Below are 13,349 nucleotides of genomic sequence, written 5' to 3' on the forward strand. Positions count from 1 at the left end.
GTGTAACTCCTCCTCCGACTACCAATACCATAATTACAATACTTATTCATTTGGTGTCATCAACTATATAGACATAACCCAGTCATCACACATACAGTACGTCTCCAAGACGCTTGGAAAGGAACAGCTTAATTACATCGCGTTCCATTTAGAATGTTTTATTTGATCTGATCTTACAAACGGCGGCGTCAAGACACATTTGAGTTCTACATCGGAGATAGAACGCTTATGATCGATCATGCAATGTGTGCGTCCCTGCAGCAAGTGAAACTGGAGGTAACGTGGGCTAGAAGCAACAATAGTTTAAACAAAACGTGGCTTCCTGTAACTATCAATGGAAAAATGCATAGAAACTGCTAATCATAATCTTTAAATTGACATTAATTAAGATGGCTATATGCAACACAATTTATATATATTCCCTTTGCATATGTTTGGGTAGACTTCAAACGTTTTTGAATTTGAGCTTACAGTTCTGTGTCCTTTACATTTATTTAATAGATATTAGTGATACCCAGGGTGCGATTTGTGTAAAAAACAGAGGGGGGGATTTTGAATATATTTGTAACCCCCCCCCCCAAAAAAAAAAAAAAAAAAAATGCCTAGTAATTTCATAGATAATAATAGCCTATATTAATTTTGCCAACTTTGTAACATTTACCTTTAGCTTAGTTTTAGTTTACCGTTGTGTATGACTTTAAACAGCGAGTGTGCTCAGCTCCTCTAATGCAGGGTTGGACTACGTTTTGAGAAACATACAAATTCACCTTGTTCTTGACCCATCTGAAATGACTCCTCTACCTTTGCTGCCTCCATCCTTTCTGTATTTGTTATGTAAAATGTTGTATATGATGACACTGAAGTCTTGAGTTAGTGAATTGGCTAACAGTGTTAGTTGGTATACAAATAGCCTACACATTGCGCTACACGCTGCGTAGGCTGCGTGCATTCTCTCTCCTGCAGATTTGCGTTCAGTAGCCAAGTGCGTAATATTGTAAAAGTTGAAAAAATAAATGTGTTTATTGAAGCCTACAGAAAATAAATAGCTTACTATCATACTGTCAGTTAATTGGCTACAGTGCAGTGAAGAGTTTGGAGAGAAGTTATAGGGCAACTTGAAGTTTTATGAAAATAATTTACGAACCAGAACATATGGGCCATAAGCTTCTATTTCTTGCAGCTCTTAAAACACCCGCTAGATAGTTTAAATACCCACCAACATTTGTTTTTGCTGTACAGATTATTTCTGTAAGTTATTTGTCTACTAGGCCTAGCCTACTGGCTGATTTATCAAACGAGTGCTTTCTCGTTCGTCCTCCACAAACTACTAGGTGTTTAAAGTAAGACGATATGCTGCTCTGAGCGCGTTTCATGTTTGGTTCAGTGCTGTTTTCCCTGCGGAAGTTTCCGCACTAAAATGTTGAGAGGGACTGAAAATGTTACAATGTTTTTGTGTTCGATGACGTTCAGAAATATGTGCCGTCTGCCATAAGGCTACCGAATAGCCTACTCTGATGTATTGACACTGAAGATCGCTAGATTTCAAGAGTTTAAGTAGGCTAGCAGTTAAGTTGCATTCATCGCTATCAAGGGGTTTAATCCTTGTCCCCACCGGAGATAAAAAATCATTTAGCAGAGGTAGGGATAGGAAAACCAGAGTTGGGGAAATCCTCACCATCCCCCCCTACAAATCGCACCCTGGTGATACCTCGAAATTAGGCTGCTGTCTGTTAGGCAATTTATTGTAGCCTGCTGTGTGTGCGTGTCTGCACGCAGGTGTCTCCCTCTCCCTCCCTTGTCATAGGCCTATGTAATGTGTCCAGAAAACCCACAACACGCAACAGTGATAGAGCAATCAGAGTATCATGATACGATTGCCATCTGGCGGTAGTGGTTTGTGGGCCTATTGGGGTCAAGTAAGAAGGCCAGCAAGTTCCAAAAGTAGAAAAAAAGTTTTGCGAGATCTCGCAAAAGTTTTGCGGGATCTCGCAAAAGTTTTGCGGGATCTCGCAAAACTTTGCGAGATCCCGCAATGAGATCCCGCAAAAGTGCATCGTTTTTTTTTTCTTCTTCATGTTTTTTTTTCCCCACTACTTTTTTTTTTTTTTTCTAACCCATGTTTTTTTCCCCATGTCACCCGGAGGGCTCCGTAGTAGTAATGTACGTTGTTTGCAAAAAAAAAATAATTACAGTAATTTCCTGGGTATTAGCCGCATTGTGTATAAGCCGCAGGACAGTGTTTTATGCAAGTTAAAAGAAACAAAACCATTGAGGAGTCTTCATTCCTCTCACATTCGACATAGTTCATACACAAGAACGTTGCTTGTTGACACACTTTGCTCTTTGCCCACTGTTTAATTTAGGTCCCATGGTGTTAATCATGTCTGCATTTTAATAGGATTCTGAAGTGTGCTTGTTATTTCTTTACATTTTGTCTTTACATCTGTGCACATTTATATGCCATGTCTCATCAAACAGTCTCCCAGAGGATTCTAATACATATTTTGTTGTCTTTGTATTCTTTATCACAGGATCAGAGCTGAGGATCATGCTACTGGGTAAAACTGGAGTAGGAAAGAGTGCAACAGGAAACACCATCCTGGGGAATGAGGCCTTTAAAGAAGGTTATTGGGACTCTGTCACTTTAGTTACTAAGAGGGAGACTGCCAATGTGTTTGAGAGACAGATCACAGTGATTGACACCCCAGGACTACTTGATACGTCTGAGACAGCAACTGAGTTTAAAAGTGAGATTGAGAAGTGTGTTGAGTTGTCAGTTCCTGGACCCCATGTCTTCCTGCTGGTGATTAGACTGGATGTGAGATCAACAGAAGAGGAGAAGAACGCAGTCAAATGGATCCAGGACAACTTTGGCAAGAGAGCAACACAGTTCACCATGGTGCTGTTCACTCATGCAGATAGGCTGAAGGGGAGAACAATGGAAAATGTTCTAAACAACAATTTCCAGACCTTGATAGCCAGCTGTAAGGGTGGATACCACACCTTTAACAATGAAAAGAGGGATGACCAGACTCAGGTGACGGAGCTTCTGCAGAAGATAGACACCATGGTGGAGAAGACTGACTTCTTACACTACACAAATAAGAAGTACCAGGCTCTGAGAAAGATCAGAGAAGACAACATGGCTGCTAAAAGTAAGTCACATTCAGCGAGCATTTTACTAGTCTGGTAAGCCAAACCTATTCATGAGTGAATAGAGTCTGGTCACTCATGAATCACCAGGCTAGCGTGGTGACAACCATATTGAAAAATAAAATGTAAAGCTATGCCAATGATACTCTGGTAATATTGTGAGTAATCCATAATCAGTAATATATGTGAAGTCAGCCTATGAAAATGTCATCAATGACAACCAATCTCCAAGCACCCATCTTTTGGGATTTTTACAGGCCAATATTGAATTGTGATGAAAGCTTTGCTGGCTCAGAAACTGCAATCACTACATGCCCACACTATAGGCCCCAGTACTCACGTCCTCTCTCGTCAGAGACGCATCTCTGTACTGAATATACCCTAGGCCAGGGGTCTCCAACCTTTTATGTACCATGGACCGGTTTGATTCCTATTTTTTTTTTCACGGACCGGCGGGGGGCGGGGGGGGTGGGGGGGGGGGTTTGGGGGTTCCATGTTCCACATGTGTTGTGCATGCATTACTTGAAAAGAACTAGCTCCACTTATGTATGAACAGTGAAGGTAACGATCTCTTGTGAAAAACGTGAACTTGAAGAAGTGAAAATTGAACAATATGAACTACAGTATGAATATTGAACAACTTGAAGCTACATCTGTAAGTGTGAACATGCATAACAAAATATGGGAACAAAAACGTGCATTACGAATATAATCAGTGGGAGCCCTGCAACAAGAAGCTTCCATCTGGGGGTGATGGAAGACACTGACACCCTCAGTGTGTTTGAAATGTCCAGTCGATTGCGCAATTTGGTCTTAGCTGCAGTCATTGCCGAAAACCCGGCATCGCATAGATACGTGGTGGGAAACGTTTTCAGCGCTTTTACGGCTATCTCGGGATATTCTGCTTTGGTTTTGATCCAAAAACCCGCCAGAGAGGTTTCCTTATACACACTCTTAAGACCACCGTCATTTGCAATTTCGATCAACTGCTCTTCCTCCTGCGCTGACAAGTTAGGACTATTCGGGATATTGCCACTCATTGGTTTGCCGTGGATCTTTGGAGGATGGAAAGTAACACTCAAACTCATTTGAAAGCGCAACAAGGTTATCGCGCACCAGCTGCGAGAGAAAGGGCCCTGCCTCAGTCTCTCCCAAAACCCCCACTACTGTTTGGAACATATCACACCCCGGTCCACTCGTCGTCCCCACAAATCAAGCTTGGCTTTAAATGCAGCGACTTTATCTGCCAGTTTAAAGACAGTCGTCATTCTCCCCTGGAGTGACAGGTTGAGGTCATTAAGCAACCCGAATATATCACACAGGTAAGCGAGTTTTGACACCCAGTCCTCATAACTAAAATGTGCAGCTAACGGTGACTTTTTTTCTGTAAGAAATCTCTGCAGCGGCTCTCGCAACTCAAACACTCTGGCCAGTAACCTGCTTAAGATGCTTGTTTTTTTGTTGCTCATTCTAGCAGTTTAGCTAACTTCGTGTGACACTACCGTTCGCCAAGAACTGATCAAGTGAAGTGAGCTGACCTGAGGCTGCGCAGCGCTGCAGGCAATACTGTATGTAAAAGTGTTGAAGGCGGGACAGACAGACGTGCAATCAAACAACTGCATATAGGCCTATGCCATGTAAAAACGTGACATTATTGCGAATTAAATTTAGTTTAGTTTGCATGCATTTTTTTTAAACTCATGTCGTAGGCTACGGCCCGGTTAGGAATGTCCTGCGGCCCGGTATCAGGCCGCGGCCCGGTGGTTGGGGACCGCTGCCCTAGGCATTGAAATAGCACTGGTCACAACCCAAATCACAGTCACAATTCAATTAACACCTGAAACCATATCTCTACAATTAGGAAATATTTCTGCGGAACAATACTCATTACATTACAGTTTTTGTAATGCTTTCCTGTGCATTACAAAAACTGTGCTTCCAAAAGAAAACAACAAACAGAGAAAAAATGTTGCAAATGAGCTCTTAAATGTTTAGTCTTAATAATGGGAGATCCGTCAGTTGAAGTGACAGACGTGCTGTGCTCCATCACACACCTGCACATGACAAGATAGACAAAACTAATTGTATCAATATGGTTTTGCATCCCTAGTCAGAGCCCTTAAAGAAAAACTGAAAGAAGTAAGCAGGGAAATGACGAACTTAACCAAAGAGAAGGTGAGTTTCTAACAATATTATAAAATAAAAAAATAAAATAAAAAACAGTAAATTTCCTTTTGTTTTATGTAAAAATAAAAGTGGGATTCATTGATGAAAGCAAAGCTTGAATGAAACAATTGTCTAAAGCGGGAAATCTCTCACTGTCTGTCTGTAGGCATGTGTTCAACATGAGTAAAATGCTTTGACCAAAACATTTAGTCGCTAAAATAGCAGGTTTATAATCAATTTCACAGTGTTTTACTTTATCTTATTTTCATAAATGATATACAGTTATTTTATTTACTGTTGATTTTTGGTTGATGATTCACAAATCATGCTGCACAATTCACTGTGAGGCTACACAGTTGCACATTATATAATGCTTGTTCAACCTTGTTTGTTGTTCAGAAACACACCCAAGAGGAGCTAAAGAAGCCGTTTGTACACCATGAAAGAAAATCCACAGGTCCAACTAGCAGCAACCGAACGGTAATATGACTGTCTGTCTATCTCATTGCACAAAAAATAGTTTGCAGTATGTTAAGTTCAAGAGGGATACATCACATTCTTCAGTAGCTCGGATGCAGGTTCGGCACCAGAGAGCAACGTGTAACACTTGTTTAAATTAAATGTGCAACTGATTGTCACACAATAGACTAGGTAACTTCAAATCTGGGCCATCAGAAGATCTATGGTATTTTTCAGGAGAGAGTAAAACACAAGCACACACGGTTAAAGCAAGTTTAGAATTTTAGTTAAATGAAAATTATATACATAGGTACAAAAGCTCAGAAGATAATCATTCAATCAAAACCTTTCTGTTTCAGTTAAATTTTCAATCAGCATAAGTTCACTTTAACACTGTTGAATTTCTATTTGTTTCTAGTTTCACTCCTATTTAAAGAAAACTATTTGTCTTTTAATTTCCTATTTTGTAGAAAACTAATTGAATATTTTACTGTAAGCTAAATTCTCTATTAAAGTTTAGTTTTAAATTCAAGTTATTGGATTGATTTAAACCTCAGTTCAACCCTCAAATCCAAATGCACATTCAAATCCACATAGAACATATGGAGCAATTCAACATCAGTAACAGAAATACAAGCAAGTTCACATTTACAAAGCAATCTTTTTCTCTAAGTAGCAGTCAATTCTCAGTTCGTTAGGTCCGGTTTTCTATCAAAGTCTTTTTCTGTCTTATCCAAGGAACTGAAAAGTCTTACTTATTGTAGAAATTGAGAAACTGGGAAAAAGAGAAAGTTAGTTAACGTTACGCTTCCAGTCCAAGGGGGCAGGCGAATTCCCGGAAGTAGAAGAATCAACGTAGGCTGGAGGGACCATCTCTCTGCTAACTCCCATAGAAGTCTATTCATTCTAGGATTTTTTTGAAATACCATAACTTCATATAACATATATCCTGTGCCAATATTGTAGCTTCTGTGTAATCTACATAAACACTACAAAGGCAAAACAGACTCCATTACCTCGTCCGTAATGTTGGTTACCCGTAAGAAGAATGGTTAGCTTGTTCGGTTGGAGGGAAGCTAGCTTTGACGTAATCTCTCTTTCGCGCCGTAGGGAGATAACCGTATTGTTTGGATAAGAAGCTCAGTCCACCTTACTGTCTGACGGTAACTCATAAGCAAAACCTAGCATACACGACCGTATGTTAAGGTAAAGCATTACACAGAGGCAACCTTATAATAATAAAAAAGTAAACCTAATTTTTTTAAAAACGGCACTAATCATTTCAGAGGTTTTTGATGGATTGACCATCGGATAGGTCGGAAAAGTGGAAAGAAGATTAGCTTCAAGGCTATAACTTTTTTGTTTTGTTTTAGCATGACTGTTTTTGAAGATGATCATGTATGGTAGCTTCAACATTAACACGACTTGGTGAGGATGATATTAATAATAATACATAAATAAATGTTTAACTTTGATGACTTTGAAGGCGAAGGAAGTGTGAGAAGAATTTCTGTGTATCTATCATATGAGTTACAAGATTCAGTTCGATGGCTAACGTCACAAAGTTAAGTGTGAGTCTGCGCAGTACTGGGGGGACCAACTGAAAAATCGTTCTATTTGACTCAGTGCCCTCCCATTGAAAACGACGGAGTCTGTGTGTAGTAGAATCCATCTTGTCTCGTTGGGTAGGCTCGCCATCTTGTCGTTGTCGTTACATGTGTTGTCCATGTCAGACGAAGCATTCAGTTCAAAGCAATAAAAGTTTGTATCGTTCAATCAAACTGAAAAAGGTAAATCTTCAATAAAGTCTTTTCTGAAAACTGACGTGGTAATAACTGATGAAATTCAAAAGAAAAATCTCAAAACAGATATGCTGCTAGTCAATGACGATGCAGGCTATACTCTGGAGCTAGCACTCAATTAGACAAAAAAAACATAAAAGGCTGTAGCTTTAAACAGCACGTTTTGTTTCACACAAACGGTATCTGAAAGTATAATACTTTAAATCTTGATCTAAACTGACTTTAACCAAGTTGTTTAGTCGCAATTGGTTTATTTTAATGTTCTCACTCTCTATCGTTTTCTCAGCGCTTCTTTTTCCCTCCGTCTTCGTTCTCTTTCTTTTCTGGACTGACGAATTCTAGTTAAGTTTCGATTCCCTGTTTTCTCTCACTACATCCTGGGTTACAAACGGGTGGGGGGGGCCATGAGCACTGACAGGTGGGGGCACCTCAACCCACTTTTATTAGTTATAGTGGATGGATTCCACTACCTTGAAATCTCCTGGCTTCTTCTTATTATAACCTTTTCTTTTTACCTTTTCAAGAATGAATGCGACTCTAACCGCTGAACGTATACAGACATGTTGAAATAACCGTTCTGAAGGTCTGGCATGGGGCAAGAGAGTTATTATTTCAGATTTTTAAAAAAAGTTTATACTTTTTGAGAAATAGGGGATTAAAAATGTTAAAAAGCTACTTTTCCCCCCATAGACTTGAATGGCTGTGATGTCATAATGGCCTAAAGCCAGCTGCGCTCGTTAAGATACCAGAGTAGCTCCCGGGCTTATCAGAACACTGGCACAGGTGTCACCTGTGAATCCAACTGTCTCCGCTTCTAATGCATACAATTTGGCGCTCCCTAAAACTACACATCCCTTAATTAACTTGTGCGCATGCGCAGTAGCGTTCTCCTTGCGTCATTGATTCCTACAGGCCACTTCACACCATCATTGCTTTCAACCATCCTCTTGAAGAAAATTTACGTTCTTGTTGTCTGGTTCGTCCAACAAACGACAATGAAACAGATGTTTTCCTACCACACCCAATGTAAGTTACAATTAATTTGTGTTTTTTATTTGAATGGAAGTCTGTTTAAAACGACTCGGCTAATCAAGAAAGCAAGCAAGCTGGCATTAGCTTCATACTTGTAGCTTAGCAACATACTCGTTGATGCTACGTCTATAGAGGATGTTAAGTTTAACTCTAGCTAGTTTGATAATATTGGTAGTACGCCGAGTAAGTTCATAACTTGAGATAACCGAGGATTCAGTAGGTAAGTTATGTGTATGTTATGTTAGCTAGACCTCAGGAATGTTTTTAGGTTTGCGGTTGTGTGCAGTGGAGATGGTAGCTAAGCACTTCACACTCAAATTGCCAGCCAGCCGCCTTTCCTAGCGATAGAAGCTGGCATGACGAGGGAAATGGCCTTCTATGGAAAACAATCACTGGCTGAAACTTAGCCTTCGTTTTGAACTACGTTTGTATGAGTGGTAGGTTGTGGCGTAAAATTACTTGATTGTAGGCTTAGCTGTTAGTTTGTTGCTCAGTTGAACATATTTATCTAACAGCCGCCCCCCCCCCCCCCCTTCTATTTCTGTTAGGTGCCGCTTCACTCTGCCACTGAAGGATCAGGCTGACTGCAACTGCTATGGATGGCAGGAAAACACAGTACACACAAATTTCTAGATGAACAGTGAATAAATGCACTTGCTTAACTGATAACAAGTTGTCAATGGTTATTTACTCTGCTACTGGAGGATCAGGCTGACTGCAACTGCTATGGATGCTATGGATGGCAGGAAAATAAAGTACACGTGAATTACTAGATGAATGCATGCTTAAAATTTGGTGTGAACATTTGTATGGACTCAATGATGAAGTCAAATGTCAAGGTCAAACCCACCTTGAGTGTGTTCTCAAGAATGCCTGACACACAAGGTTTTTTGGTGTTTGTATGAACTCAAAGATTAAGTGATTCAATGTTTTTTTTCTTCTCCCCACCAACATTAACTCGGCAGCTTTCCATCCATTATTGTAATTCCTCTGGCATTACATTTCTAGTTATTTTTCCAAATTTGCCATGATAAAGAGCATCCTTCGAGCATTTTGGATAACTGAAAAAATATGATCATGAGGGAAAATAGTGCAAGAACATAGCGGTCATGGCAAAACCAGGGATGACCGGAACAGAACTTTTTAACTTTTTTATCGGAGTGCTCCAGTCTTTCCTGGGTTTAGTCTCTTCGAAGTAGCCCAGCCAGTTTCTCTGACCCTTGGTCCTGGACTGTGAGCACCGAAAATCTTAAGCGCAAGTGACACCCGTCTTACATAGCGGCCATGGCCAATAGCTTTTAATAGACTAGCACACAGCGTTTAATAGAATACCGTTGCATAGGCTACAATACAAGTAAACAGGCTATAACAGACTCACCACTAGCAGGCCTAGGCTACAGCTGAGTGCAAAATCTCATCATCATTGTGTTTTTCCATTCATTTTGAAATGTTCTTGTAAGATTCTGCTCAAAAGCAAATTGCACATACTGATAATATCGCAACATTGCAGGTAGGCTATGTCATCGCTCAAAATGTTTTTTAAAGTACAGAACAAATTCTAACACATTTATGAAGTATAGGTAGATGCACCAAATGTGCTGGAAAGTTTAAGAGCGAACAGTACACTCGACATGGATTTTAGTATTTTGTGCTGCTCTGACAGTCCACTTTTATTGACTGTTAGTCTACTGTTTTTGAGTTTGGAGATGTTTTGCAACAACAGGCTACGAATGCCGACTCCACAACATCTAATTTCCCAGCTAGGTCCATGATAGGCTTTTTGTCACTGCATCCAAAAATGTCTCCCTCTGGATAAAGCAGGTAAAGACCCATGCTGTGTTGCACTCACTAAAGGGGATTCCATTTCTCCTCTTAAAGTTAAAGTAGCCTAGCCTACATGATCCAAAGTACATACGTCTCCGTTGCTCGAGTTTATCATTAGCACTGGACAATATTGGAAAATATAGGAAATGTGACATGTTTGACCCTTTATTTACGGTTTCTGCTATTCAGATCAACAGCTCATGAGAGCATTTAGCTTGTGCTTGGGTCATCCTGCGGTCAGAAACGCGAAAAACCTTGTATTTTCCATTATCGAACCCGGGTTGCCGGCGTACGGTGCAGGTGCCCCAGCCAGTTGCGCCACAGCCGGGGCCCCCAGATCTATCTTGAGACCTGTTACTGAAGTTCTTATGCAGACCCTACTGGTCAAGATGTATGGTCATTTGGCATTGCAGGAGTGGTGGTAAATGTATCGTGGCACTCGCTGCAACGGTGTCCGAGTGTGCACAATCCGTCTTCATTGCCCACACAATCAACAGTAGCATAGCTGTCAGTCAGTGTCATGTTTCATTTTGAGTAGGCTAAGTGTTCAACATCAGTGTTCAATATCGATTTAATTTCAATCATAATAATATTTTCAATTTGTTTTTATGTCAGGAAGAGAACTCAGTTGAGGGGGGGAACACTGGCCTGTTTGGGGGGGCCAGGCCCCCTAAGGCCTACCCATGATGCCGATGCTGCTCGGCTGTCATTATATACATGCTGTAAACCCATTTCTAGTTTCATGTATGCAGATGGATTGCATAGTCAATTACTACTGCAATACAGTCAGTTAGTACGACAATCAATGTCAAATGTCTGTTCACCAGCTACTAGTAAGAGCAACATTGTTCTTTTTTTTCTAATTCTCGGCTCTTCATGTTTTGGTCATTTCTCCAGGGTGCAAAGCGACCCAGAATGCCTTCTCCCTCCAACACACAAAGAACTACATCCGGACTCTCACAAGCCAACAAGCCCCCTGCTAAGAGACGTTCAGCCCCAGGTAAGGTTGCCTTTTTGAACACTTTGCTGATGCAAATACCTCAGATATTATTTAGTCCAGGGGCCAATCTGGATTTTATACGACCTAAAGTAATCTAACATAAGTGCCCAGATAGAAGTAACCAGCATGTTAAGATCAATATGAAAACATTGATATATTATAATTACTCAAGAGCTTTCATCATTCTAAACTGATTGATTATCTCCACAATAGTTATGCTAGAAATGGACCCAGGCCATAGGAAATGAGCTTTACAATAATCTGAGAGGCCAGATACAGTAGCAGAAAATGATCCTTACATAATATTACAATAAAACAAGCACCTTAACCCAACGCTTGGTTTGTCCTGCAGTTCCTGATTACCAATACAGTGACCATTATTCTATAGGCCCTGATTTATACCCAGCACATCATGGTGCCAAGCGCGACTCAAGTCTTGTTCATCTTACACCCAAGGCAGTGTTTTTACCATGTGCTCCAGTTCAATGGAACACGTGGGAACAATGATCTTGTCAGATAAGGTCTGCTCTTCCTAATGTTGTAAAGGACAAACCAACATGATTTTGTAATTGAGGCTCAGAGAAGTTACCCACACAGCAGTAGACTCCTAGGCGGATCCGCCTTCAAGTCGCCAAACCCGCGTGACTGTCGCATTCGTTTTGGTGCCGCACAGAGGATCAGCTCCGCCTCCAGGCGGCTCCGTAAATTCTACTGTCAAACAGCGGGTCCTGAGTGGACCCATGTCGGATCCGCGGGCGCGGACGCGCCTGTACTGTAACGGTTGAACATGACTGTACACCAAGAGCCGAGAAGAGTCATACTAGTGGATATTTTCTTTGCTGGGACACGGTTGCGCTGAACCCTCTCGAGTAAGTGATATTTATTAATATATTGCGACATTCACAATAGCTAAACATTGGCCTTTGTGGTTTTATACTTAAAACTTACTTATCATGTTTATTGATTATAATGACGTTGTTTGATATTAGGACTAACGTTAACGTTAGTGCAGACGTTTGTAATTTTGAGCAACAGGCTAAGTTAACGTTATTGTTAGCTGTGATGCTCATGAGTCTGTAGCCTATTTGATTTAAAATGGGTTAGCAATTTCGGCAGAATATGTTATGGTAGTGTGATTTTAAAAACACACATTGTTATTTAACGTTAGTCTGGTCTTGTCTGTTTTAATGTGTTGCTGTTGTCCATAGTGCTACTATGCTAGCGGCATACAGCTGCTAGCTAGCATGCTGCTAGGCGCAATTGCATAAGTTATTGCTAATGTCTATTATACATATATGTTTGAGATCACGTTTGCGATGCAATCCTTGATTAAGCTGATACATTGGCACTGGTATTTCAGTCAATGAAGTCAGTGAAGCACTCGTCTGCTATGAAAGCTCCCTAGCTACAACTTTATCATGTTGACTCACTGATAATGGTTTAGCCCTAGCTTCTAGCTAGCTGTGCATTAACGTTTGCATTTTGCCAAGTTTGGTCTCATACGTAACTTTAGTGTCCTTCTGCCATCTTTGTAATGAAAGCCTCGGCATTTTAATCACTGTTTAAGTCGGTTCAGACAACTAATGGGTATTGGCGTCTGTTTGTGATTTATTATGCTAACGTAACTTAACTGTATGGAACTTGGTCCCCATCTTCTATTTTGTTTGTTCTGCAGCGTCAACTTTTATCGGCTGGATTCTACCATCTAACGTTACGATTGCCTCTGTTGGGTTCGCTTGATGAAGATACTTTCTGGGTTGTTAAAATGTAATGTGAACACATTCCCGTAGCATTCCAAAATAGACCAGAGATGCTTGTACTATATGTATATTTGGAAATTTTGGGATTGCAATAACCATAATGATATGGTTATTTAACAGCCATCGTTTCGGGGACTGATGAGAGTGAAGAAG

The 13,349-nt window shown here is 40.5% G+C and overlaps 1 protein-coding gene across 6 annotated transcripts in view; it reads left to right on the forward strand.

Annotated features, from left to right (window-relative positions):
* Nucleotides 1-13,349, forward strand: part of LOC143124420 (uncharacterized) — a 60,597-nt gene that overhangs the window by 20,330 nt on the left and 26,918 nt on the right. For all 6 annotated transcript variants that reach the window (XM_076285972.1, XM_076285943.1, XM_076285935.1 and 3 more), the window contains 4 exons: nt 2,532-3,155; nt 5,264-5,328; nt 5,719-5,799; nt 11,334-11,436. In XM_076285972.1, coding sequence (XP_076142087.1) covers nt 2,532-3,155; nt 5,264-5,328; nt 5,719-5,799; nt 11,334-11,436 — 873 coding nt within the window. The remainder of the gene's footprint in view (nt 1-2,531; nt 3,156-5,263; nt 5,329-5,718; nt 5,800-11,333; nt 11,437-13,349) is intronic.

Source organism: Alosa pseudoharengus, unplaced genomic scaffold (assembly GCF_046254945.1).
Source record: "Alosa pseudoharengus isolate Yale_2024_CS ecotype anadromous, Long Island Sound unplaced genomic scaffold, YU_APseudo_1.1 YU_APseudo_1.1_scf_1, whole genome shotgun sequence".
In the NCBI taxonomy this organism is placed as follows: Eukaryota; Metazoa; Chordata; class Actinopteri; order Clupeiformes; family Clupeidae; genus Alosa; species Alosa pseudoharengus.